Source organism: Lipotes vexillifer, unplaced genomic scaffold (assembly GCF_000442215.2).
Source record: "Lipotes vexillifer unplaced genomic scaffold, Lipotes_vexillifer_v1.1 scaffold1709, whole genome shotgun sequence".
In the NCBI taxonomy this organism is placed as follows: Eukaryota; Metazoa; Chordata; class Mammalia; order Artiodactyla; family Lipotidae; genus Lipotes; species Lipotes vexillifer.
Genome location: NW_006788868.1, coordinates 479,266 through 502,712, shown reverse-complemented (window position 1 = coordinate 502,712; position 23,447 = coordinate 479,266). Strand labels below are relative to the sequence as shown.

Sequence of the window (23,447 nt, the reverse complement as noted above, 5' to 3'; positions counted from 1 at the left end):
GTTAAGAAATTATAAGTAGTCTGGGTGGCTAGAGCATGGAGACTGTTGGAGAGTAGAGATAAAGTGAGGGTCAGATTGTCATTGACCAGGCAAGTCATCTTAATGAGTTGAAACTTCTCTATGCTAATGAATGTGTGGCAAGCAATTGATGGTTTTAAAGTAGTGGTTTGAAATATTACAGCCTATGTTCTTAAAAGGTAAATTAGGTGGTAGTACAGAGGATGAATTTGAAGAGGAAGAAATGGAGGCAAATAGATAATCTAACAGGTTAGTTCAGCTCTTGAGGCAAGGGAGGGTAAAGACTTGAACTGGAGATGTGATGGTAGGAGCAGGGCAGGGACAAATTCTAAGGGTATGTCAAAGGAAGAATCCACAGGAGAGTAGAAAGGAGAAGATGCTGTGGATTGCGGAAGAGGTGGATGACCAAGTGTGCTATCTGGATTCAGGGCTGACTACTGAGGTTTTTTATTTAACTAGGATTTATGTAAGACAGAGCCAGAGAAGTACTTCCAAATGCACCAAAAATACCATAGAGAGGTAGTAAAGTAAAATAAAAATATAGACTTCAGAAGAACTTATGTAACGATTAGGTAAACAAAGGATCTTTGAGTTACTTTTTTCTAGCACAAGGATATCTATTATTTCCATAGGTAATAGTAAGAAAACCAAATTGAAGCTAGCCTGTCATAATACACAATAAGCAAAACTTGTAAAACAGATATCAGAGTAATGTCTCAGACCCCAAAGATTATCTTCTGTATGGAAACAGAGCTTGGCAAGAAGTAAATCTTGAGATTTAAATTTAAAGGTAGACTATTACATAAAATATGAAGCTAATGATTTGAACTGTAAATATCTTAAGGCAAAAACAATAGGCTTAAACAAAGCAAAACAAAAGAATTAACTGTGAAGACATTTTCAATGCTTGGGAATTTCTGTTATTGTCGTAAGAAAAAGAATGAAAAAGAAATATGGTCAAGAAGCATAAGCTCTATTATTGATTCTGTCATTGATGTGTTTCATGTTTTAGGACATGTTTCTTAATCTCTAACGTTCCTAAGTCTAAAATGAGTGTAGTCAAAGTTATCTTTATGCCTCTTCTAAGTATCCAAAAAAAATTGAATATTTGCTGCTTCTTTATTGGAGAGATCATGAGCTTTGGGAAAACAGCTCAAGGCTGTAATTCTGACCACCAGTTCCTCATTTGAAAAATGAGAATGACAACAATCAAATAGGAATTTTGTGAGAAATAAATGAATGTTATTTAGCTTTATAAAAATAATTAGAGTGTTTAGTAAAATGCCCTTTGATGTTTATTTCAGAATTTATTTAAATTTTTGTGTTTATTAAAATGATCATATTCAACTTCACAGGCCTATTCGAAGTAGAAAATGAAAGTTCTAAATGTTTATGTATCATTTTTATGAAGAAACCAAATAAAAACCAAAAATAAGACTCCCTTACCCACTCCTTACAAATTTTCAGTAGTTGGGTGTATTTTTTCCAACTACTATTTTGTGCATGTATAAGCATAGAAATTCATTTAATAATATTTATTTTTACTCTTTTTTTTTTTTTTACAAAATATAGGATAATATGTACACTAATGTGTAATTTGCTTTGTTCACTTAAAACAGCTTGACAGACATCTTTTCATGTCAATATAGGCAGGCCTATCTTGCTCTTTTTAATAGGTGCATATTATTTTGTAGTTTCATATAACACCATGATGATGCAGTCCATAGAGGGGACTCCTGGGACACAGGAGAGAAGGGAGTGGAAATAATGCACGTATCGGAATAACATAAAAACTGAAAGCCTGTAGAGAGTCATTAAATAGCTTTTGTAAATCAGGTTCAAACAGGTCCTGAATTTTCATTAATATTTTCTGCTTGTTTTCTAGCCTGAAATGTCCGTAGTAAAAAAATTTTACTATTATTTTAATTGAAATTTCTTTGAATATTAGAGAAGTGAGCATGCTTTTTCTGTATTTACTAGGTTTTTGTGTTGTTTAATTTTTCGATTGTCCATTCATCTCAGCCATTTTTTCTAATATCCCTCTTTTTCTTCAGATTTGTAACAATTCTTCTTGTATTAATAGTATTATCCCTTTGCCTTTTATATATCTAGTGTGTATTTTTATTGTGTGTTGTTTTTATTTTAAGTGGTAGTTTGGTTTTGGTTTAAGTTTTTGTTAAATCCTCAACAGTAATAATGAGAACCCTTAAACCTCAGTTTTTCAAGAATGAAAATCAAACTTGACGTTGCTTATGCAACTGAGAAAATCCTGACACTAATAGCTTATTTTTAGATTCCCTGTTTTGAAGTTATTTGATTGAACAGTCTAGATTAAAGGAAAAATATTTTGAAAGTCGCTTTGAGTCTTTTCTTATGGTAATTACAACCATTAACTGGGGTGCATAGCTTATCCCTTCCACCAGTTAATCTTTATCCTCCTCGAAAAGTACATACAAATCTTAACTTTCTTCAAATAACTTCTGTGAATGACTACACCAGTATATACTTCTGTATCATATACTCTTACCTTTATTGTGGTTAGTAATTTGTACTTAGTGCAAATTAAGTAAAATGTCCCTTTCCATTATGGTGCATGTTTCTTTTTTTTAACTGAAATTAATTTATAATGTGTTAGTTTCTGGTGTACAGAAAAGTGATTTGGTTATACATACATTTATCTATTCTTTTTCAGATTCTTTTCCATTATAGGTTATTACAAGATATGGAATATAGTTCCCTGTGTTATACAGTAGGTCCTTGTTTATCTATTTTATATATAGTTGTGACCCATGTTTCTTGAAGTCACATCACCCAAGTGTAGACCCAAGAATAGAAAAACAGCAGCCACTCAGGATATCTTTGGCTCTTTTTGCCCTTGCTCCTCAGTCTAGCTCCTCTGTATTTTCTCACCTACAGCTGATGTTCTGCAGTCTCCTTTTCTATTTATTATCCATGTTCCCATTCCCCATGTTGCTCTTCTTCTGTTCCCCTTCGATATCATGGCAGTCACTATCATTTACAGCATACACCAAGGTTCCTATCACTGTTGGTCCTTGATACCAGAAGTTCTGAATATTCTCTTGCCAAACTTGTTTATGCTGCTGCTTCCCATCTCTGTACAGGCTACAGGAGTGACCCTCCATTGAAAATAAGCTGCTGTCACAGCCCCTAAGAACCAGTAAAGAGGAGTTGTTTCTCCAAACCCTTGATTTTCTAAAACCACTGTTTTCACAGCCAGCTCTATTGTTTCACCCTCTAGCTTTCTTTGTGAGACTTATCAAATATATATCATATGATATGTTTTATACATATATATATAATTTTTTTTTAATGCCATTTCTACTAGGTTGTAAACTTCTGAGGGGCAAGGACTGTGTGTATTTTATTTAGCCCTTAGTGGTGTGCATAGCACATGCTAGGCCTTCAATTAATAGCAACTTATTAACAAATATTACTTATTAAATGCTAAATATGTTAGCACTCATTTGTATTATATTATCTCTTATTTTACTGCTTGTAAAATTATAAACTTTTTAGTTTTTCTCTAAAATAAACAAAACATTGCAAATTGGATTGAAGACGTGTATATATGCCTCCCTGAATTCAATTCCCTTTACTACTTGTCCAAACCTAACTATTAGAATAGGTTTGATCTTTTTACCCCATGAATTTCTTTATATCTTTATGATATATGTATGTATTTACTAGAAAAGTGTGTCAGGTATATGCCAACCCTCTCCCCTAGAGGCATCAACTGATCTTCCTAGAGGCAGAGGCTGAGAGCCTGAGAAAGTGCCAGCTGAAAAACTGAGAAAGCTAAACATGGGATCAGTAGAATAATAGGAAATAAGGCCCTACAAAGTACTGGGTCCTGGTGAAACCTCCCAAGCATACAGTTTGGGTATGAAGGGAGACAGTATGAATAAAATATTGACCTGCTTTGAATAAGCTCAGTCCCTAATTGGATTAAGGTCATCTCTCCCAATTTTAAAACACTACTGCTAGAAGAAAAATAAATCCTTTCTGAAAGAATACCAGTATCACCCAGAGACTCAAATATACACACACACACACACACACACACACACACACACACACACACACACACACAATTCTTTCAATCAGAAATAAGTAGGCATTGAACTTCCCCGATGGTCCAATGGTTAAGACTCCCTGCTTCCACTGCAGGGAGCATGGGTTCCATTCCTGGTCAGGGAACTAAGATTCTGCATGCCATATGGTGCCCCCCCCCCCCCAGAAATAAAAAAAAGTAGGCATTTTAAGAGATTAATGTAATAGAATCTAGAAATATAGATGTTATAATAACTATAATTAATATATTTAAGAAATTAAGTAAGAAAATGGAGAAACAGTGAATTTAAAACTAATGAAAGGATCAAATGGAAATTCTAGAACTGAAAACTACAACAAATGAAATTAATAACTGAACATATGGATTTACCAGTTGTTAGACACAGCTGAAGAGGGAATTAGTAAATATGAAGATAGTCCAGAGGAAAATATCCAGAAGGAAGTTCAAGTAGACAGTAGATGAAAACTAAAGACCTATCAAAATTAACTATATGCTGGATGTAAATTGTCTCAACAAATTACAAAATATTGAAATTATTCAGAATGCGTTCTTTAACCTTAGTTTAATTAAGGTAGAAAACAGCAACTGAAAGATACATAGAAAATCCCCGAATAGTTGGAAGTTAAGAAATCAAGATTAAAAATGTAAAAAATTTTGATTGGATTACTATGAAAATACAGCGTATTAGGATGCTGCTAAATGCAGGTCCTAAAAGAAATTTATACCTTAAATACCCATGTTAGAAAGGAACAAAGCCCCCAAATTAATTATCTAAGTATCTTTCTTAAGAAAATAGAAAAGGAACAACATATTAAACCCCCCAAAAGTAGAAGGTAAAAAATAATGAAGAGCAGAAATTGATGAAATAGAAAACAAACATATGGTCATATAACTACTATCAAAACCAAGATACAGAATGTTTTTATCACCCAAAAAATGGTGATAAAAATATTATCCCACGCCCCTGGAAACCACTGATACATCTTCTGTCCTTATACTTTTGCCTTTTCAATAATATATTATAGATGGAATCATACAGTTATATAGATTTTTTTGAGTCCAGTTTCTTTCATTTAGCATAATTCATTTGATACTCATCCACACTGTTAACATGTATCAGTTGTTTATTCCTTTTTATTACTTAGTAGATTGCATTTTATGAACCTATCTCTATCCATTCATCAGCTGAAAGACATTGGCTATTTGCAGTTTTTGGTGATTGAAAATTAAGCAACATACATAGTTTTTGTGTAAATATAAGGTTCATTTCTCTTGGATAAATACCTGGAGTGGGACTGCTGGTAAATATTTAAATCAAGTTAAATATATTTAACTTGATTGCCAAACTGCTTTCCAAAATGACTGTCATATTTTGCATTCTCAGCAGTAATGTATCAGAATTCCAGCTTCTCTGTATCTTTACATATTTCCCAGCCCTTGGTATTGTCAGGTGTCATTTTGTTTTGTTTTGTTTTGTTTTCTTTTGAAGCTATTTTAGTAGACATGTAGTGGTATCACATTATATCAATAATTTTTATTTGAAAGTACCTAATGACTAATGATGTTGACATATTTTCTTTTCTTTTTTTGAATTTTATTTTATTTATTTCTTTTATACAGCAGTTTCTTATTAGTTATCCATTTTATATATATTAGTGTATATATGTCAATCCCAATCTCCCAATTCATCACATCACCACCCATACATATTTTGACGTGCTTATTTTCTATCTAATTATTTTCTTTGCTAAAGTGTCATTCAGATCAATTGCCCGTTTTTTTAATTGGGCAATTTTTTTCTTATTATTGAGATTTGAGAGTACTTTGGATATTCCAGATATAAGTCCTTTATCAGATATGCATTCTGCAAATTGTTTTCTCCTAGTCAACTGCTCTTCTTTTCATTTTCTGAACAGTTTCTTTTTAAAAGCAGATTTTAATTTTCATAAAGCCCAATTTATCAGTATTTTATTTTATGGTTTGCACTTGTTGTGACAGATCTAAGCAACTGTTGATCATAAGATTTTCTGTGTTTTCTTTTAGAAGATTTATAGTTTAGGATTTGTGTTTAGGTTTGTGATCATTTTGACTTTTTTTTAATATGTTGTGAAGTTTGGGTCCAGGTTTTTGTTTTTTTTTTTTTTTTTTTTGCATATGGATACCCAACTAGTCTAGCAGACGTATTGAAAAGTCTATCTTTTCTCCATTGAATTAATGTAACACCTTATTGAAAATTAATTTACCTTGAAGATACACCGTTTAATTACTGTAGTTTCATAGTAAGCTGTGAAGACAGGTGTAAATCCTTCAGCTGTTTTAATAAATACCATTTTTGCTCTTCTAGTTCTTTTGCTTCACCATGTAAATTTTAGAATGAATTTGTCAGTTTCCACAAAAAGAGTTCTTCTGGAGTTCTGGGTGAGATTGCATTGAATCTGTAAATCAACTTGGGAAAAATTAACATTCTAATGACATTAAATATACCAATTCATGAATACAACATATTTCTCCATTTATTTAAGCTTTACTTCATGTTTCTCCTCAGTACTTTGCAGGTTTCCTCATATAAATCTTGTACATATATTCTAGATTTATGCCTAAGTATTTCATCTTTTGATGCTATTGTAAATATATTGCTGTTTTAATTTCAGTTTCCAATGGTTCATTGCTAGAATATAGAGATACAATGATTGTGTGTCTTGACTTCGTATTCTGTGACCTTGCTGAACTTATTTAGTAGCTTTTTTGTAGTTTTTCGGAGATTTTCTATGTAGATGATCATGTTGTCTGCAAATAGAGAGTTTTATTTCTATATGCCTCTGATATTATTTCTTTTTCTTGCCTGTTTACAATCTTTAGGAACTCCAGTACAGTGTTTAATAAGAATAGTGAGAGTAAATACCATTACCTTGATCCTTATCTTAGTATGATGTTAGCTGTAGGTTTTTGCAGATTCTCTTTATAAGGTTAAGGAAGTTCCCTTGTTCCCTTTAATTTCCTAGTTTTAGGATGTTTGTTTTTGTTTTTGATTTATTTTGTTTTTAGCATGAACAAATGTTGAAGTTCGTCAGATATGTTCTCTGCATCTATTGAGATGCTAAAAATTTTCTCCTTAGTCTGTAAATATGGTGAATCACATTGATTCATATTTGAATGTTGAACCTATGCTGCATTTCTGGGATAAGTGTCTTGGTCATGATGTATTATCCTTTGAATATATATAAGGATTGAATTTGTCATTTTTTGTTGAAGACATCTGCATCAATTTTATGAGAGATAATGCTCTTTAGTTTACTTTTTGTATAATGTATTTTTTAACACCTTTATTGGAGTATAGTTGCTCTATGATGCTGTGTTAGTATCTGCTTTATAATAAAGTGAATCAGCTATACATATACATATATCCCCATATCACCTCCCTCTTGCACCTCCTTCCCACCCTCCCTATCCCACCCCTCTACGTGGACACAGAGCATCAAGCTGATCTCCCTGTGCTATGTGGCTACTTGCCACTAGCTATCTATTTTACATTTGGTAGTGTATACATGTCCATGTCACTCTCTCATTTCGTCCCATCTTACCCTTCCCCCTCCCCACCCTCAAGTCCATTCTCTAGTAGGTCTGCATCATTATTCCTGTCCTGCTCCTAGGTTCATCAGAACCATTTTTTCTTTTTCTTTTCAGATTCCATATATATGTGTTAGCATACGGTATTTGTTTTCCTCTTTCTGACTTACTTCACTCTGTATGATAGACACTAGTTCCATCCACCTCACTACAAATAACTCAATTTCATTTCACTTTATGGTGGAGTAATATTCCATTGTATACATATATGCCACATGTTCTTTATCCATTCATCTGTTGATGGACACTTACGTTGCTTCCATGCCCTGGCTATTGTAAATAGAGCTGTAATGAACATTGTGGTACATGACTCTTTTTGAATTATGATTTTCTCAGGGTATATGCCCAGTAGTGTGATTGCTGGGTTGTATGGTAGTTCTATTTTTAGCTTTTTTAAGGAACCTCCATACTGTTCTCCATAGTGGTTGTATCAATTTACATTCCCACCAATGCTACAAGAGCGTACCCTTTTCTCCACACCCTCTTCAGCATTTATTATTTGTAGATTTTTTGATGATGGCCATTCTGACTTGTGTGAGGGGATACCTCATTGTAGTTTTGATTTGCCTTTCTCTAATGATTAGTGATGTTGAGCATTCTTTCATCTGTTTGTTGACAATCTGTATATCATCTTTGGAGAAATGTCTGCTTAGGTCCTCTGCCCCTTTTTTCATTTGTTTGTTTGTTTTTTTGATATTGAGCTACATGTGCTGCTTGTAAATTTTAGAGCTTAATCCTTTGTCAGTTGCTTCATTTTTAAATATTTTCTCCCATTCTGAGGGTTGTCTTTCATCTTGTTTATGGTTTCCTTTGCTGTGCAAAAGCTTTGAAGTTTCATTAGGTCCCATTTGTTTATTTTTTTTTTATTTTTTTTTTTTTATTTTTTATTTTTTCCTTGCGTTTTGCGGGCCTCTCACTGTTGTGGCCTCTCCCATTTTGCGGAGCACAGGCTCCGGACGCACAGGCTCAGCGGCCATGGCTCACGGGCCCAGCCGCTCCGCGGCATGTGGGATCCTCCCGAAACGGGGCACGAACCCGCGTCTCCTGCATCGGCAGGCGGACTCTCAAGCACTGCGCCACCAGGGAAGCCCCCATTTGTTTATTTTTGTTTTTATTTCATTTCTTTAGGAGGTGGGTCAAAACGAATCTTGCTGTGATTTATGTCATAGAGTGTCTGCCTAGGATTTCCTCTAAGAGTTTTATAGTGTCTGGCCTTACATTTAGGTCTTTAATTAATTTTGAGTTTACTTTTGTGTATGGTGTTAGGGAGTGTTCTAATTTCATTCTTTTACACGTAGCTGTCCAGTTTTCCTACCACCACTTATTGAAGAGGCTGTCTTTTCTCCCTTGTATATTCTTGCCTCCTTCATCAAGGATAAGGTGACCATATGTGCATGCATTTATCTCTGCGCTTTCTGTCCTGATCCACTGATCTATATTTCTGTTTTTGTGCCAGTGCCATACTGTCTTGATTACTGTAGCTTTGTACTATAGTCTGAAGTCCAGGAGCCTGATTCCTTCAGCTCCATTTTTCTTTCTCAAGATTGCTTAGACTCTTCGGGGTCTTTTGTGTTTCCATATGAATTGTGAAATTTTTTGTTCTAGTTCTGTGAAAAATGTCATTGTTAGTTTGATAGGGATTGCATTGACTCTGTGGATTGCTTTGGGTAATAGAGTCATTTTCACAATGTTGATTGTTCCAATCCAAGAACATGCTATATCTCTCCATATGTTTATCATCTTTAATTTCTTTCATCAGTGTCTAATAGTTTTCTGCATACAGGTCTTTTGTCTCCTTAGGTAGGTTTATTCCTATGTATTTTATTCTTTTTGTTGCAGTGGCAAATGGGAGTGTTTCCTTAGCTTCTCTTTCAGATTTTTCATCATTAGTGTATAGGAATGCAAGAGATTTTTGTGCATTAATTTGTCTCCTTCTACCTTACCAAATTCATTGTTTAGCTCTAGTAGTTTTCTGTTAGCATATTTAGGATTCTCTATGTATAGTATCATGTCATCTGCAAACAGAGAGAGCTTTACTTCTTCTTTTCCAGTTTGGATTCCTTGTATTGCCTTTTCTTCTCTGATTAATGTGGCTAAAGCTTCCAAAACTATGTTGAATAATAGTGGTGAGAGTAGGCAACCTCGTCTTATTCCTGATCTTAGTGGAAATGGTTTCAGTTTTTCCCCATTGACAATGCTGTTGGCTGTGGGTTTGTCATATATGGCCTTTACTATGTTGAGGGAAGTTCCCTCTATGTCCCCTTTCTGGAGAGTTTTTATCATAAATTGGTATTGAATTTTGTCAAAAGCTTTTTCTGCATCTATTGAGATGATCATATGGTTTTTTTCCTTCAGTTTGTTAATATGCCTTATCACATTGATTGATTTGCATATATTGAAGAATCCTTGCAATCCTGGGATAAACCCCACTTGATCATGATGTATGATCTTTTTAATGTGTTGTTGGTTTCTGTTTGCTAGTATTTTGTTGAGGATTTTGGCATCTATGTTCATCGCTGATATTGGCCTGTAGTTTTCTTTCTTTGTGACATCTTTGTGTGGTTTCCTTATCAGGGTGATGGTGGCCTCGTAGAATGAGTTTGGGAGTGTTCCTCCCTCTACTATATTTTGTAAGAGTTTGAGAAGGATAGGTGTTATCTCTTCTCTAAATGATAGAATTCACCTGAGAAGACATCTGGTCCTCGGCTTTTTTGTTGTTGGAAGATTTTTAATCACAGTTTCAATTTCAGTGCTTGTGATTGGTCTTTTTATATTTTCTATTGCTTCCTGATTCAGTCTCAGAAGATATGCTTTTCTAAGAATTTGTCCTTTTCTTCCAGGTTGTCCATTTTACTGGCGTATTGTTGTTTGTAGTAATCTCTCATGATCCTTTGTGTTTTTGCAGTGTCAGTTGTTACTTCTTTTTCATTTCTCATTCTATTGATTCGAGTCTTCTCCCTTTTTTTCTTGATGAGTGTGGCTAATGGTTTGTCCATTTTGTTTATCTTCTCAAAGAACCAGCTTTTAGTTTTTTTGTTATTTGCTCTTGTTTCCTTCATTTCTTTTTCATTTATTTCTGATCTCATCTTTATGGTTTCTTTCCTTTTGCTGATTTTGGGGTTTTTTTGTTCTTCTTTCTCTAATCGCTTTAGGTTTAAGGTAAGGTAGTTTATTTGAGGTGTTTCTTGTTTCTTGAGGTAGGATTCTATTGCTATAAAGTTCCTTCTTACAACTGCTTTTGCTGCATCCGATAAGTTTTGGGTCATTGTGTTTTCACTGTCATTTGTGTCTAGGTATTTCTTTTTCCTCTTTAATTTCTTCAGTGATCTCTTGGTTATTAATTAGTGTGTTGTTTAGCTTCCATGTGTTTGTATATTTTACAGGTTTTTTCCTGCATTAGATATCTAGTCTCATAGTGTTGTGGTTGGAAAAGATACGTGATAGAATTTCACTTTTCTTAAATTTACCAAGACTTGATTTGTGACCCAAATATGATCTGTCCTGGAGAATGTTCCATGAGCACTTGAGAAGAAAGTGTGTTCTGCTACTTTTGGATGGAATGTCCTGTAAATATTAATTAAGTCCATCTTGTTTACTGTATCATTTAAAGTTTGTGTTTCCTTTTTTATTTTCATTTTGGATGACCTGTCCATTGGTGATAGTGGGGTCTTAAAGTCCCCTACTATGATGGTGTTACTGCCAATTTCCCCTTTTATGTCTGTCAGCATTTGCCTTATGTATGGAGGTCCTCCTATTTGGGGTGCATAAATATTTACAATTGTTATATCTTCTTCTTGGATTGATCCCTTGATCATCATGTAGTGTCCTTCTTTGTCTCTTGTAATAGTCTTTATTTTAAAGTCTATTTTGTCTGATATGAGAATTGCTACTCCAGCTTTCTTTTGGTTTCTATTTGCATGGAATATCTTTTTACATCCCCTCACTTTCAGTCTGTATGTGACCCTAGGTCTGAAGTGGATCCCTTGTAGACAGCATATATATGGGTTTTCTTTTTGTATCCATTCAGCCAGTCTATGTCTTTTGGTATGAGCATTTAATCCATTTACATTTAAGGTAATTATCAATATGTATGTTCCTATTACCGTTTTCTTAGTTGTTTGGGGTTTGTTATTGTAAGTTTTTTTCTTCTCTTGTGGTTCCTGCCTAGAGAAGTTCCTTTAGCATTTGTTGTAAAGCTGGTTTGGTGGTGCTGAATTCTCTCAGCTTTTGCTTGTCTGTAAAGGATTTAATTTCTCCATCAAATCTGAATGAGATCCTTGCTGGGTAGAGTAATCTTGGTTGCAGTTTCTTCTCCTTCATCACTTTAAATATGTCCTGCCATTCCCTTTTGGCTTACAGAGTTTCTGCTAAATGGTCAGCTGTTAACCTTATGGGGATTCCCTTGTATGTTATTTGTTGTTTTTCCCTTGCTGCTTTTAATATTTTTTCTTTGAATTTAATTGTTGATAGTTTGATTAATATGTGTCTTGGTGTGTTTCTTCTTGGATTTATCCTGTATGGGACTCTCTGTGCTTCCTGGACTTGATTAACTATTTCCTTTCCCATATTAGGGAAGTTTTCAACTATAATCTCTTCAAATATTTTCTCAGTGACTTTCTTTTTCTCTCCTTCTTCTGGGACCCCTATAATTTGAATGTTGGTGCGTTTAATGTGTCCCAGTGATCTCTGAGACTATCCTCAATTCTTTTCATTCTTTTTTCTTTATTCAGCTCTGCAGTAGTTATTTCCACTATTTTATCTTCCAGGTCACTTATCCATTCTTCTGCCTCAGTTATTCTGGTATTGATCCCTTCTGGAGCATTTTTAATTTCATTTATTGTGTTCATTGTTTCTTGTTTCATCTTTAGTTCTTCTAGGTCCTTGTTAAATGATTCTTGTATTTATTCTATTTCCAAGATTTTGGAACATCTTTACTATCATTACTCTGAATTCTTTTTCAGATAGACTGCCTATTTTCTCTTAATTTGTTTGGTCTGGTGGGTTTTTACCTTGCTCCTTCATCTTCTGTGTGTTTCTCTGTCTTCTCATTCTGCTTCATATACTGTTTTGGGGGTCTCCTTTTCACAGGCTGCAGGTTCGTAGTTTCCGTTGTTTTTGGTTTGTGCCCCTAGTGGCCAGGGTTGGTTCAGTGGGTTGTGTAGGCTTCCTGGTGGAGGGGAGCTGTGCCTGTGTTCAGGTGGACGGGCCTGGATCTTGTCTTTCTGGTGGGCAGGACCACGTCCAGTGGTGTCTTTTGGGGAGTCTGTGACCTTATGATTTTAGGCAGCCTCCCTGCTAATGAGTGGGGTTGTGTTCCTGTCCTGTTAGTTGTTTGGCATAGGGTGTCCAGAACTGTAGCTTGCTGGTTGTTGAGTGGAGCTGTGTCTTCACGTTGAGATGGAGATCTCTGGGAGAGCTTTCACCATTTGATATTACATGGAGCCAGGAGGTCTCTAGTGGACCAGTGTCCTGAACTTGGCTCTCTCACCTCAGAGGCCGAGGCCTGACACCTGGCTGGAGCACCAAGACCCTGTCTGCCACACGGCTCAGAAGAAAAGGGAGAAAAAAAAAGAAATAAATAAGGAATAGTAATAAAATAAAATAAAGTTATTGATATAAAAAATTATTTAAAATTTAAAAATTCAAAAGTAATAAAAAAAGAAAAAATAAAGAATGAAAATAAGAAGTGAGCAACCAGACCAAAACACAAATCCATCAATGGTAACAAGTGCTAAAAACTATACTAAGAGAAAAAAAAAAAATGGACAGACCGAGCTCTAGGAGAAATGGTAAAAACAAAGCTATGCAGAGAAAATCACACAAATAATCATACACATACACACTCACTAAGAGACAAAGGAAAAATATATATATACTGTTGCTCCCAAAGTCTACCACTTCTATTTTGGGATGATTCGTTATCTATTCAGGTATTCCACAGATACAGGGTACACCAAGTTGATTGTGGAGATTTAATCCACTGCTCCTGAGGCTGCTGGGAGAGATTTCCCTTTCTCTTCTTTGTTCGCACAGCTCCCAGGGGTCAGCTTTGGATTGGCCCTGCCTCTGCGTGTAGGTAGCCTGAGGGCATCTGTTCTTAGCTTAGACAGGACAAGGTTAAAGGAGTAGCTGATTGGGGGGCTCTGGCACACTCAGGCCGGGGCGTGGGAGGCTATGGATGCGGGGCAAGCCTGCAGTGGCAGAGGCCAGCATGACGTTGCACCAGCCTGAGGCACACCGTGTGTTCCATCGGGGGAGTTGTCCCTGGATCCCGGGACCCTGACAGTGGCGGGCTGCATAGGCTCCCGGGAGGGGAGGTGTGGAGTGTGACCTTGCTTGCACACAGGATTCTTGGTGGCTGCAGCAGCAGTGTTAGCATCTCATGCCCGTCTCTGGGGTCCACGCTGATAGCCGCGGCTCACGCCCATCTCTGGAGCTCAAACTTAGGCGGTGCTCTGAATCCCCTCTACTCACACACCCTGAAACAATGGTCTCTTGCCTCTTTGGAAGCTCCAGACTTTTTCCTGGACTCCCTCCCGGCTAGCTGTGGTGCACTAACCCCTTCAGGCTGTGTTCACGCCGCCAACCCCAGTCGTCTCCCTGGGATCCGACCTCTGAAGCCCGAGCCTCAGCTCCCAGCCCCGCCCGCCCTGGCGGGTGAGCAGACAAGCCTCTCGGGCTGTGAGTGCCGGTCGGCACTGATCCTCTGTGCTGGAATCGCTCCACTTTGCCCTCCGCACCCCTGTTGCTGCGCTCTCTTCCGCGGCTCCGAAGCTCCCCGCTCCGCCTCCCGCAATCTCTGCCCGCGAAGGGGCTTCCTAGTGTGTGGAGACCTTTCCTCCTTCACAGCTCCCTCCCAGAGGTGCAGGTCCCGTCCCTATTCTTTTGTCTCTGTTTTTTCTTTTGCTCTACCCTGGTACGTGGGGAGTTTCTTTCCTTTTGGGAGGTCTGAGGTCTGCCAGCGTTGAGCAGGTGTTCTGTAGGAGCTGTTCCACATGTAGATGTATTTCTGATGTATTTGTTGCGGGGCAAGGTGATCTCTACATCTTACCCTTCCGCCATCTTGAAGGTATCCCAATGTCTTTGTTTTTTATATCAGAGCACCATAAACTGAATTAATACATTCTTTATTCTGGATTCAAAAAATTAAAATAATAGATTTCCTCATTTTAGTAGCTAAAATCACTGTAATTATATCACTTACAATTTTATTGCTGTGTATCTATTACATAAAAGTTAATATACTACATATATGGGATGTTCGTAGCTATCCACAAATGAAACATTACTTGCTAAAGTTTATTTTTATATAAAGGGGGTAAAATTTATTGTTGAAAACTGATTTTGTATATATCTAGGTTATATTTATTTTTTGATCATAGGAAGTGTTCTGTTTTAATACTTAATAATAATGCATCCACATTTAAGTTTTAAAGTATCAGTTGACATTATTAGATAAATTGATAGATGGAAATTAGTAAGGGATATTTGATGAAACACGTGTGCTTTGGTGAAATAGTATGTAGGATATGTGGTCTTTTCTTCGTTGAGGTTATACTGAGGTCATATTTACTTAAGTAACCCTTTCTATCCCATTCAGGGTTATATTACTCTTCTCTTTTTTTGATTTGGACTCAAAGATATAAATGAATGTGAAGTCCTTATTGAATTTGTTACAATATTGCTTCTGTTTTATGTTTTGGTTTTTTGGCTGTGAGATATGTGGGATCTTAGTTGTCTGACCAGGGATTGAACCTGTACCCCCTGCATAGGAAGACAAAGTCTTAACTTTCAATAAAGACTTTAAAGAAAAAAAAATGGTCCACATCAAAAAAATCTTAAAAATAAAAAATAGGGCTTCCCTGGTGGCGCAGTGGTTGAGAGTCCGCCTGCCGGTGCAGGGGACACGGGTTCGTGCCCCGGTCCGGGAAGATCCCACATGCCACGGAACGGCTGGGCCCGTGAGCCATGGCCACTGAGCCTGTGCTCTGCAACAGGAGAGGCCACAACAGTGTGAGGCCCGCATGCCGCAAAAAAAATAAATAAATAAAAAAAATAAAAAATAAATGAATGTGAGGGTTATTGTTACTTTACATATATATGTGTATATATATATATATTTCCTTAATATGTTAGCTTGTATATATGTATATAAACATTTATATGCATGTACTTTATAAATAATATATTCAATGCATAAAATATATAATATATATTTGTTAGAACAGAAAATACTTTCAGTCTTGCATGTTGGCATGGGCTATTTACAATGAAATGAAATGAATGAAATTATTTTCACTGGGCTTATTATGAGATTGAAAACACATACAAACAGAATACATATTCAGCAGCAGTAGGAATCTTGTCTTTGGCTTAAGCTTGTTTGATCTAAAATACACAGCCTGCCTGGTAGTTCTGGAGTCCTGATTAATGGGTCCACCATGGGCCATTTTACCAGAGGAGTGAGGAATCTTTCTTGAAATAATTTGCTTTAAGCAAATAGAGAATGGAAGCACTCAAGTTTGCTTCAAGAAAAATGGCTGACAGATGAATGCGAGCTGTGGTTTTTGCTGTTATATGGTATCTGCTCCTCAGATTCATCTGGCCTATCCTCAGATTGAGACATATGAAGACAAAGTGTTTGATAAAACTAAAGGGACTCTTTAGACGCAAGCAAACACACAGCATAAGACATCCATCAGGAACCCTGAGCAACATTACATTCGCACTGATGTAATGAAGTCTGTTTTCCTTTCACCCAATAATTGTCTTTATTGCCACACTCTGGTGTTCAGCATTTTTTCCCTACCCCTGAAAATTTATAAAGAGAAATCTCATAAGTAAAAGTATTTATAAACTATGTAATAATTACTGTGGTGTCTGTGTAATGTGAAGCGTTTTTTTTCAGGTACATTTTTCTTTTTGATCTACTAATATATGTGTTTGCTTTTAGGTTTCCTCAAGAACTGAACATGGGAAAAATAAGTGCTGAAATTATGTGGACCCTTTTTGCTCAGGATATGAAAGATGCACTAGAAGGTAGGTACAAATATTTAAACTTATTAAGAGTATACGTTTTAGTTAAATTTTGATTTTGTGTTCTTGATTTTATTTTATTTTTTATTTTATTTTATTTTTTTTTTGCGGTACGCGGGCCTCTCACTGTTGTGGCCTCTCCCGTTGCGGAGCACAGGCTCCGGACGCGCAGGCTCAGCGGCCATGGCTCACGGGCCCAGCCGCTCCACGGCATGTGGGATCTTCCCGGACCGGGGCACGAACCCGCGTCCCCTGTACCGGCAGGCGGACTCTCAACCACTGCGCCACCAGGGAAGCCCTCTTGATTTTAAATGTAAGGAACTGTTGCATCAAAACATCGATCACTATGATCAGTTTAGTTCTGAAACTTATTTCCACATTGTGGAAAGATAAAGATCGCAAAGTATTTAAAAGCCCTGAAGAAATGCATTTTAAATCAAATGGTCTAAGTTGCAGGATAATAGTGAGTATTTCATATGTAGGACAAAGTTTAGATGCAGGAATACTTTATGGCATAAATACTTATGGCATAAGTCAGACCATATTGAGAGGGTAGATGAGTAATATTAGTTCAGATATTTGTCTACCTAGACTTAGAAATGGTATCTGATGGCAGGGCATGTTAAAATATGGCCAAAGCTGGTGCAAAGACAATGGCAGGCTCTTCACCAGAAACTCCACTTTCAATATACTCAAATCATAGAATGTAAAGCACGGGAAATGCAGCTCTCAGTTGAAAAACTATAAATTTCTTTGATCACTCATCTTGTGTTTAGAGTTGGAGGTAGTATGTTTAACCAGCCTAGGGTTCCTGCTCTCTAGGAATTTAAAACCTAGTAGAAAGTTTTCTTTGCACTTGTTCACTATGTATTAAGCCCCTAGATGCTAAATGCCCAGACTGCACTCAGTATGGAATATACAACAATGAACAGGACAGCTATGGTCCCTGCCCTCAACAAGATTATGCAGGACAGCTGCAAATATGTAGACGGTCGCAACATGGGGGTGGTCAGTGCTAAAGATGATGGAATATCTGGAGGTGAAGCTCCTAAGTCAGACTTAGGACAAGGGGGCAAGGCAGGTTTTCTAGAGGAACTTCCTCTGAGGAAGTGTTATCTTGACAAAGACCTGAAGAATAAGTAGGAGTTCACTTTGGGAAGAGTTGAACAAGAAGAATCTCTGTCTTGTCCTGGTCAAGGACAAAGCATTAACAAGTAGAGTGAGCACAAGGTTCATTTGAGAAGAGAACTCAGCTGGTCCTGTGAGCAACAGGTAGCAGGAAGTGAGGCTGGAGAAATTGGCAGGGACCAGCATGTGCTGCCTTGTGGCATGATGAGGAGTTTGACTCTCTGCTAAGAAAAATGACAGACCATAAAGGGATTTCAGGAGGGACATGTCCTGTTCAGATTGGCAGCTTAGAACAGGCATTGGGACCGCAGAGTGGAAGATGGCTGATTGAGTTTGTGCTCGTTGTGCCACTGTTTTTTTCTTAGTGTTGCTGAAATGTAAGCTTCTTGCTAGGGCACACAGAGGAAAGATACAGTACTTTTCCTTATTTGAAAAAGAAGGTACACAATAGATTTTAATACCTGATTTTCTGGTAAAGTCTGGGTCTACCACCTAATTAGATAAATTAGGACTTATCCTTAAAATTTTACCAGAACTTGCTCAGAGATGCAAACTCCTTATTCTGCAGTGAAGCGTTCCGTCTCCATTGTATTGGTCAATCCTGCTTTCTCTACCTCTGCCTCCTACCAACCACAACCTTTTCATCAGCTTGTTTACTGCCTGGATTTCTCTTCCCACCACTCTTCACAAGCAGCCATGTAGGGCTCAGGAGCTAAAGTCACCCCCATGAATAACCTTATCTTAATCCTCTGCATAGCAACTAATTACTATCCTTTATTTACTTGTTTACTCAGGCTTACTTCTTATCTGTCTCCCTTGCCACAGTGCAAATTTTTTGCCTGTAATTTTTATCAACATATCTATATTGCCTAGAATGAAGCCTAGAAAATAGAAACTACTTAACAACTATGTGTTGTATCAGTGAAGACTTTACCAGTTAATCCCAACTGAGTGTCGTAGTAGAAAAAGCAGTAGAGACTTCTGTTTGTGATCCTTTTCTATGTGATTTTGGGAATATTTTAAGAGGTCAACACCTTCCTGTTTCGTTGTCCTCACCTGTAAAATGAAAAGTTCACACTGGATCAGAGGGCTGCGCAATGGGCAAGGAGCCGCTCCTGCCCGCATTTCAGAGGAACTTGACTATTTGGAACCATTCCACAGTGGCATTGCCCACCAGTGCACATTTAGTTTGGACAGGGCCTCTATCTTTATTTATATAACATTTGTGCAACTATTGGATGTTTTATTTTATGTTACCTTTGCTTTAAAAAAGAAGTAGTAATTTTAGACAACTAAGTATAATATTTATGTTAGGAAATGTAAATCTCAAAAAAATATAACATTTGTTTGAAACAACAATGAAATTAGAAATGCTACATGTAAAGCACCATAACTTTGGTTGGATGTTTATTGATTAGAGGTTAATAATTTTGTGCAAAAGCAATATCCCAAAATGCTGAGATTGTATTATTAAAAGTCACGTCCAAGATCAAGGGTAAGTAATTATTTTGTGATTATCTTAGGTTTTCTGGAGACAAGAATCCTTTCCTTAACATAAATTTTTTAATGTTTTTTTAATTCATTTTTTTTAATAGCAGCTGTATTGAGATATAATTCACATCCCATACAATTCACCTAAAGTGTCCAGTTCACTAGTTTGCACATTCACACCCATTTTCAGGAAGGCATAATGAGCACAGTAAGGGAGTAATTTAGATTGTAGTTCCTGGTTTATGTATCTTCTATACCAGATGAGAAGGCTTTTGAGTGTAAAGATTGTATTTGTCATTTCTGTATTCACTGAACCTTAATAGAAGCTTAGTATGTGTTAGTTTACTTGAATCAAATCACAAATGGGACAACCTTATACAAAGAGCCTCGCAGACAAAGCCAGATACTTATGTTCAAACTAAACATTTCTAGTATTGCTAGTTGGGAGGCAGCAAGAGATCTGAGTCTGGGAAACCCAGTTTCAGAAAGCTTTCTCACTTATGAGCTGCACCAGCTTGGGCAATTAATGTATAACATCTCCAAACTTTAGTTTTCCTTTCAGTAAAAAGGTGATAAGAGTTCACAGGTTGGTGTGAGGATTACATGATACCTCAAATATACTGTACTTCAAAATCATGGTGCTAGTGGGAGGAGAGCATTATTATTATATAAATGGAGAAAGATCTGTGGAAGTCTCAGAACAGTCTCCTTTAGGGGTCGTTTAAGGTTTAAAACTCCTAGGACAGTGTTTACAAATCCATGTTCATTTGTTCCCTATCTCTCCATCCTTCCCTTTCACCATTTCAATGTAATAGATGGCTTCATACTGTGACATTTTAAAAAATGTGACATGAATAATAATTGTTAAAGAAAATAAGGACTAGGGGGCTTCCCTGGTGGTGCAGCGGTTAAGAGTCTGCCTGCCGATGCAGGGGACACGGGTTCATGCCCCGGTCCGGGAAGATCCCACATGCCGCGGAGCGGCTGGGTCCGTGAGCCATGGCCGCTGAGCCTGTGCGTCCGGAGCCTGTGCTCCGCAAAGGCAGAGGCCACAACAGTGAGAGGCCCGTGTACCGCAAAAAAAAAAAAAAAAGAGAAAAAGGACTAGGAATACCTCACAGAATAGAGGGCATATACTTAAAAACATTCTTCTGGCAGGCTCTTTTGCATGTGATAGTGATGTTCTTACTCTCCCTATTTGCCTTATAGAATGTTGTTAAAATTAATTGACTGGAGGAGTGCTTCAGGCTATCGGCCTAGAAAGACTCTGTGTTATATAATTTGGGCTACATAGTTTGTCTTATGATTAAAGCATCTGAGCCCAGGTTGTAAGTGACCTCTGATGAAGTCAGATCAACAGAGAAGGGAGTTAGAATTTATGGGCTTAAGGCTTTTTGATGCAGCTTTTTACTTTACTTCATGAACTCATCAGCTGCTACGAAAAGAATAATTTAATTTAAAAATAAAAGAACTTTTCCCCCAACTTTACTCAGTCTGTATCAGCCATCTTATTTTGTTTTCAGATTTGACATTAATCACCTTACAACTTTGATAAGCAGTATCAAACTTTGGTGATAACTTGCTGAATGAACCAGAATAAATTATTTTATAGATTTTACACAAAAGATGTACTTTCTGTGAAAAAGGTAGTTTAGGAAGAAAAAAGTCCCTGATGAAATATTTCATTTTATAGTGAAATAGAGTTGGTTTTGCAGAATTTTTTCTAAAGCAGTTATTCTAAAGACTTTTATAGTCTTTAGCCTGGCTGGTAAAAATACAGGTTTTGCAGTAAGTTAGATCTATGTGTGAGTTCAGCCTCCGCTACTTTCTATTAATTTGTTAGCTATGATCTTGGACAGTTTATTAAAGTAAGTCTCAGTTTCCATATTTTAAAATTAGGGACAAAAATACCTACCTTACAAGGTTATTTTAAGAGAAAGGAAGAGAGAGAGAGAGAGATGGGGGCAAGGAGCGGATAGTTTCCTAGTGCATAATAAATAGTCAAACATTAGCCATTATCACAATCTTGAGGATTATAATTTAGTAAAGAAAAACTTTCAGATGTTTTATAATACCACCCAAATGTCTAGATGCCTGTGACTGAAAGTTTTACTTGGCAATTGCAGTTGACGGCACACGTTTTATATGTCATCTTGGTATCCGTAGAACTTGGTTGCCTGGCAATCAAGGCAGTCCTGTTCAGGGCCCTGATTGTGTAATATATGTGGGTGTCTTCAAAGTCTCTATTAAAATCAAACCCTGCTAGGCCCCAAGATAGCAGCCATTTGGTGGATTGGGTCCACAAGCATTCAGGTGGTTTCTAACTAATAATTCTGTGGAATAGTGCTTGGGATTCTTTAAATACTACTTCTTAAATTGGAATTTGTGGCTGGGCTTTAAGTTATATTCCAAAATCGCATCCGCTTGGAAGGATGGATGGGATGGGAGAAGAGTATCTAAAGCATTTGCCAAATTCTCAGATGAATCTTTGAATAAAAAATAATTAAAAATCATTGAAAATAGATTAGTTAAAAATGACTGTTTTACTTAATTAACTTAGGCAGACATGGAATTAATTATGATATGCAAAATACAATCATCTTTCACCTGGCCTTATTTAAAGTCTCCCAGATCAGAGCTCCTCAAACTTTAATGTGCACAGTAGTCCCCGGGAATCTTGTTAAAATTGCAGATTCTGGTTGAGTAGACCTTTTTGGGGGCAGGCTAGGTGGTTCTCTCTATTTCTAACAAAATCTGAGATGATGCCCAGGCCTCTGGTTAGCGTACCACACACTGAGTAGCAGCAAGGCTTTAACACTGGACATTCTACCTTTTTATCACCAATCTTTCTGGTCTGCTGCTTAGTTATCATGTTGGTCCTCATCAATAGGTGAAAATTGTTAGACTGCCTTTGTAATCTTTCACTGTCTCATCATCCTAATAAGCACAACTGTTGCTGTTAAGTCTGCTCTCACCATTTCCATGCACCATCTTCTCTTGATGTATGAATTTGAGTATTTGCATATTGAATATCTTTAGCATATCTTACTCTCTTACATTTATTTTTGGAGGCCTTCTCTCAAAGAAGTATAATTTTTTTATTGCCCTTCACCCGCATACAGGTCTCAGGCCACCCTGCGCATTTAAGAACATTGCCCTTGACCTTGTAGCTACAAAAACAATGAGAACACAATGTCATGGTCGCATCTCTCCTGGTCTCGCTGACCACTTTGGCTATATGGAAAGACCTGAACTATTGACCCATGAACTTCTGTAGCCTCCCTTAGAATATTCTTGTCCTTAACATCTTTCTGGTCTAGCTCATACCCTCAAACTATTATTTGACACTTGTCACCTTTCTTGTCTTCCTATCAGTAATTTTCTGCTGATTTTTAAGTTTACTCTCACAAATCACTGGTTGTCAATTTGTCTTGATCATCAGATTTTGGTAGAAAAGATTGGCTTCTGACTAATTTCTGCAGTCAGTAAAACCTCCCTGGAAACAACTGATTTCTTTCGTCTCCTGTTTCCTCCTCTCAATCTTTCTTAACCTTATTGGAATGACAGAGATTAAAGCTATGCCTCTGTATTCTTCAGAGACTATGGTTGGAGCCAAGATTGGGAGCACTTTGGAAAGGATCTCTCTGACCTCCTTTTCGTACAGTAGTGGTTCTCAACCCTGTTTGGTGTCCTTCGCTGTTGCAACACTCCTCAGAGGTACAGCAATTCCCATAAATAACAGAGATGTTGGTATTTCTCAACCAAGGAGAGATGACAGGTGGCTTTCCCTCATCCTGTTGAGAATCTTCAATATTACTCTTGTCCGGAAACAACTGTTGAATGATTCAAAGAAATAATACAATGCTCACTGATAAAATATTAGCTTTTAGTGGATAATGTCTTATACCTGAACAAATTTTATCCTATGTTTCACATGACTAATAAGTCATTTTCCTGTTCTGAAAACTTTTTGCTAAGACTTAGATACTTTGGCAATGGCTGCCAGAATGCCATAGAGACAGTTCAACACAACTTCAACACACTTCTACATTCC

General features: G+C 36.9%; 1 protein-coding gene across 1 annotated transcript in view; it reads left to right on the top strand.

Annotated features, from left to right (window-relative positions):
• The window catches only part of LOC103078014 (protein unc-13 homolog C-like), a 288,547-nt gene that overhangs the window by 94,142 nt on the left and 170,958 nt on the right, over positions 1–23,447 (top strand). Inside the window, exon 6 of the mRNA XM_007461879.1 lies at positions 16,692–16,777. Within this exon, the coding sequence (XP_007461941.1) occupies positions 16,692–16,777 (86 nt within the window). The remainder of the gene's footprint in view (positions 1–16,691; positions 16,778–23,447) is intronic.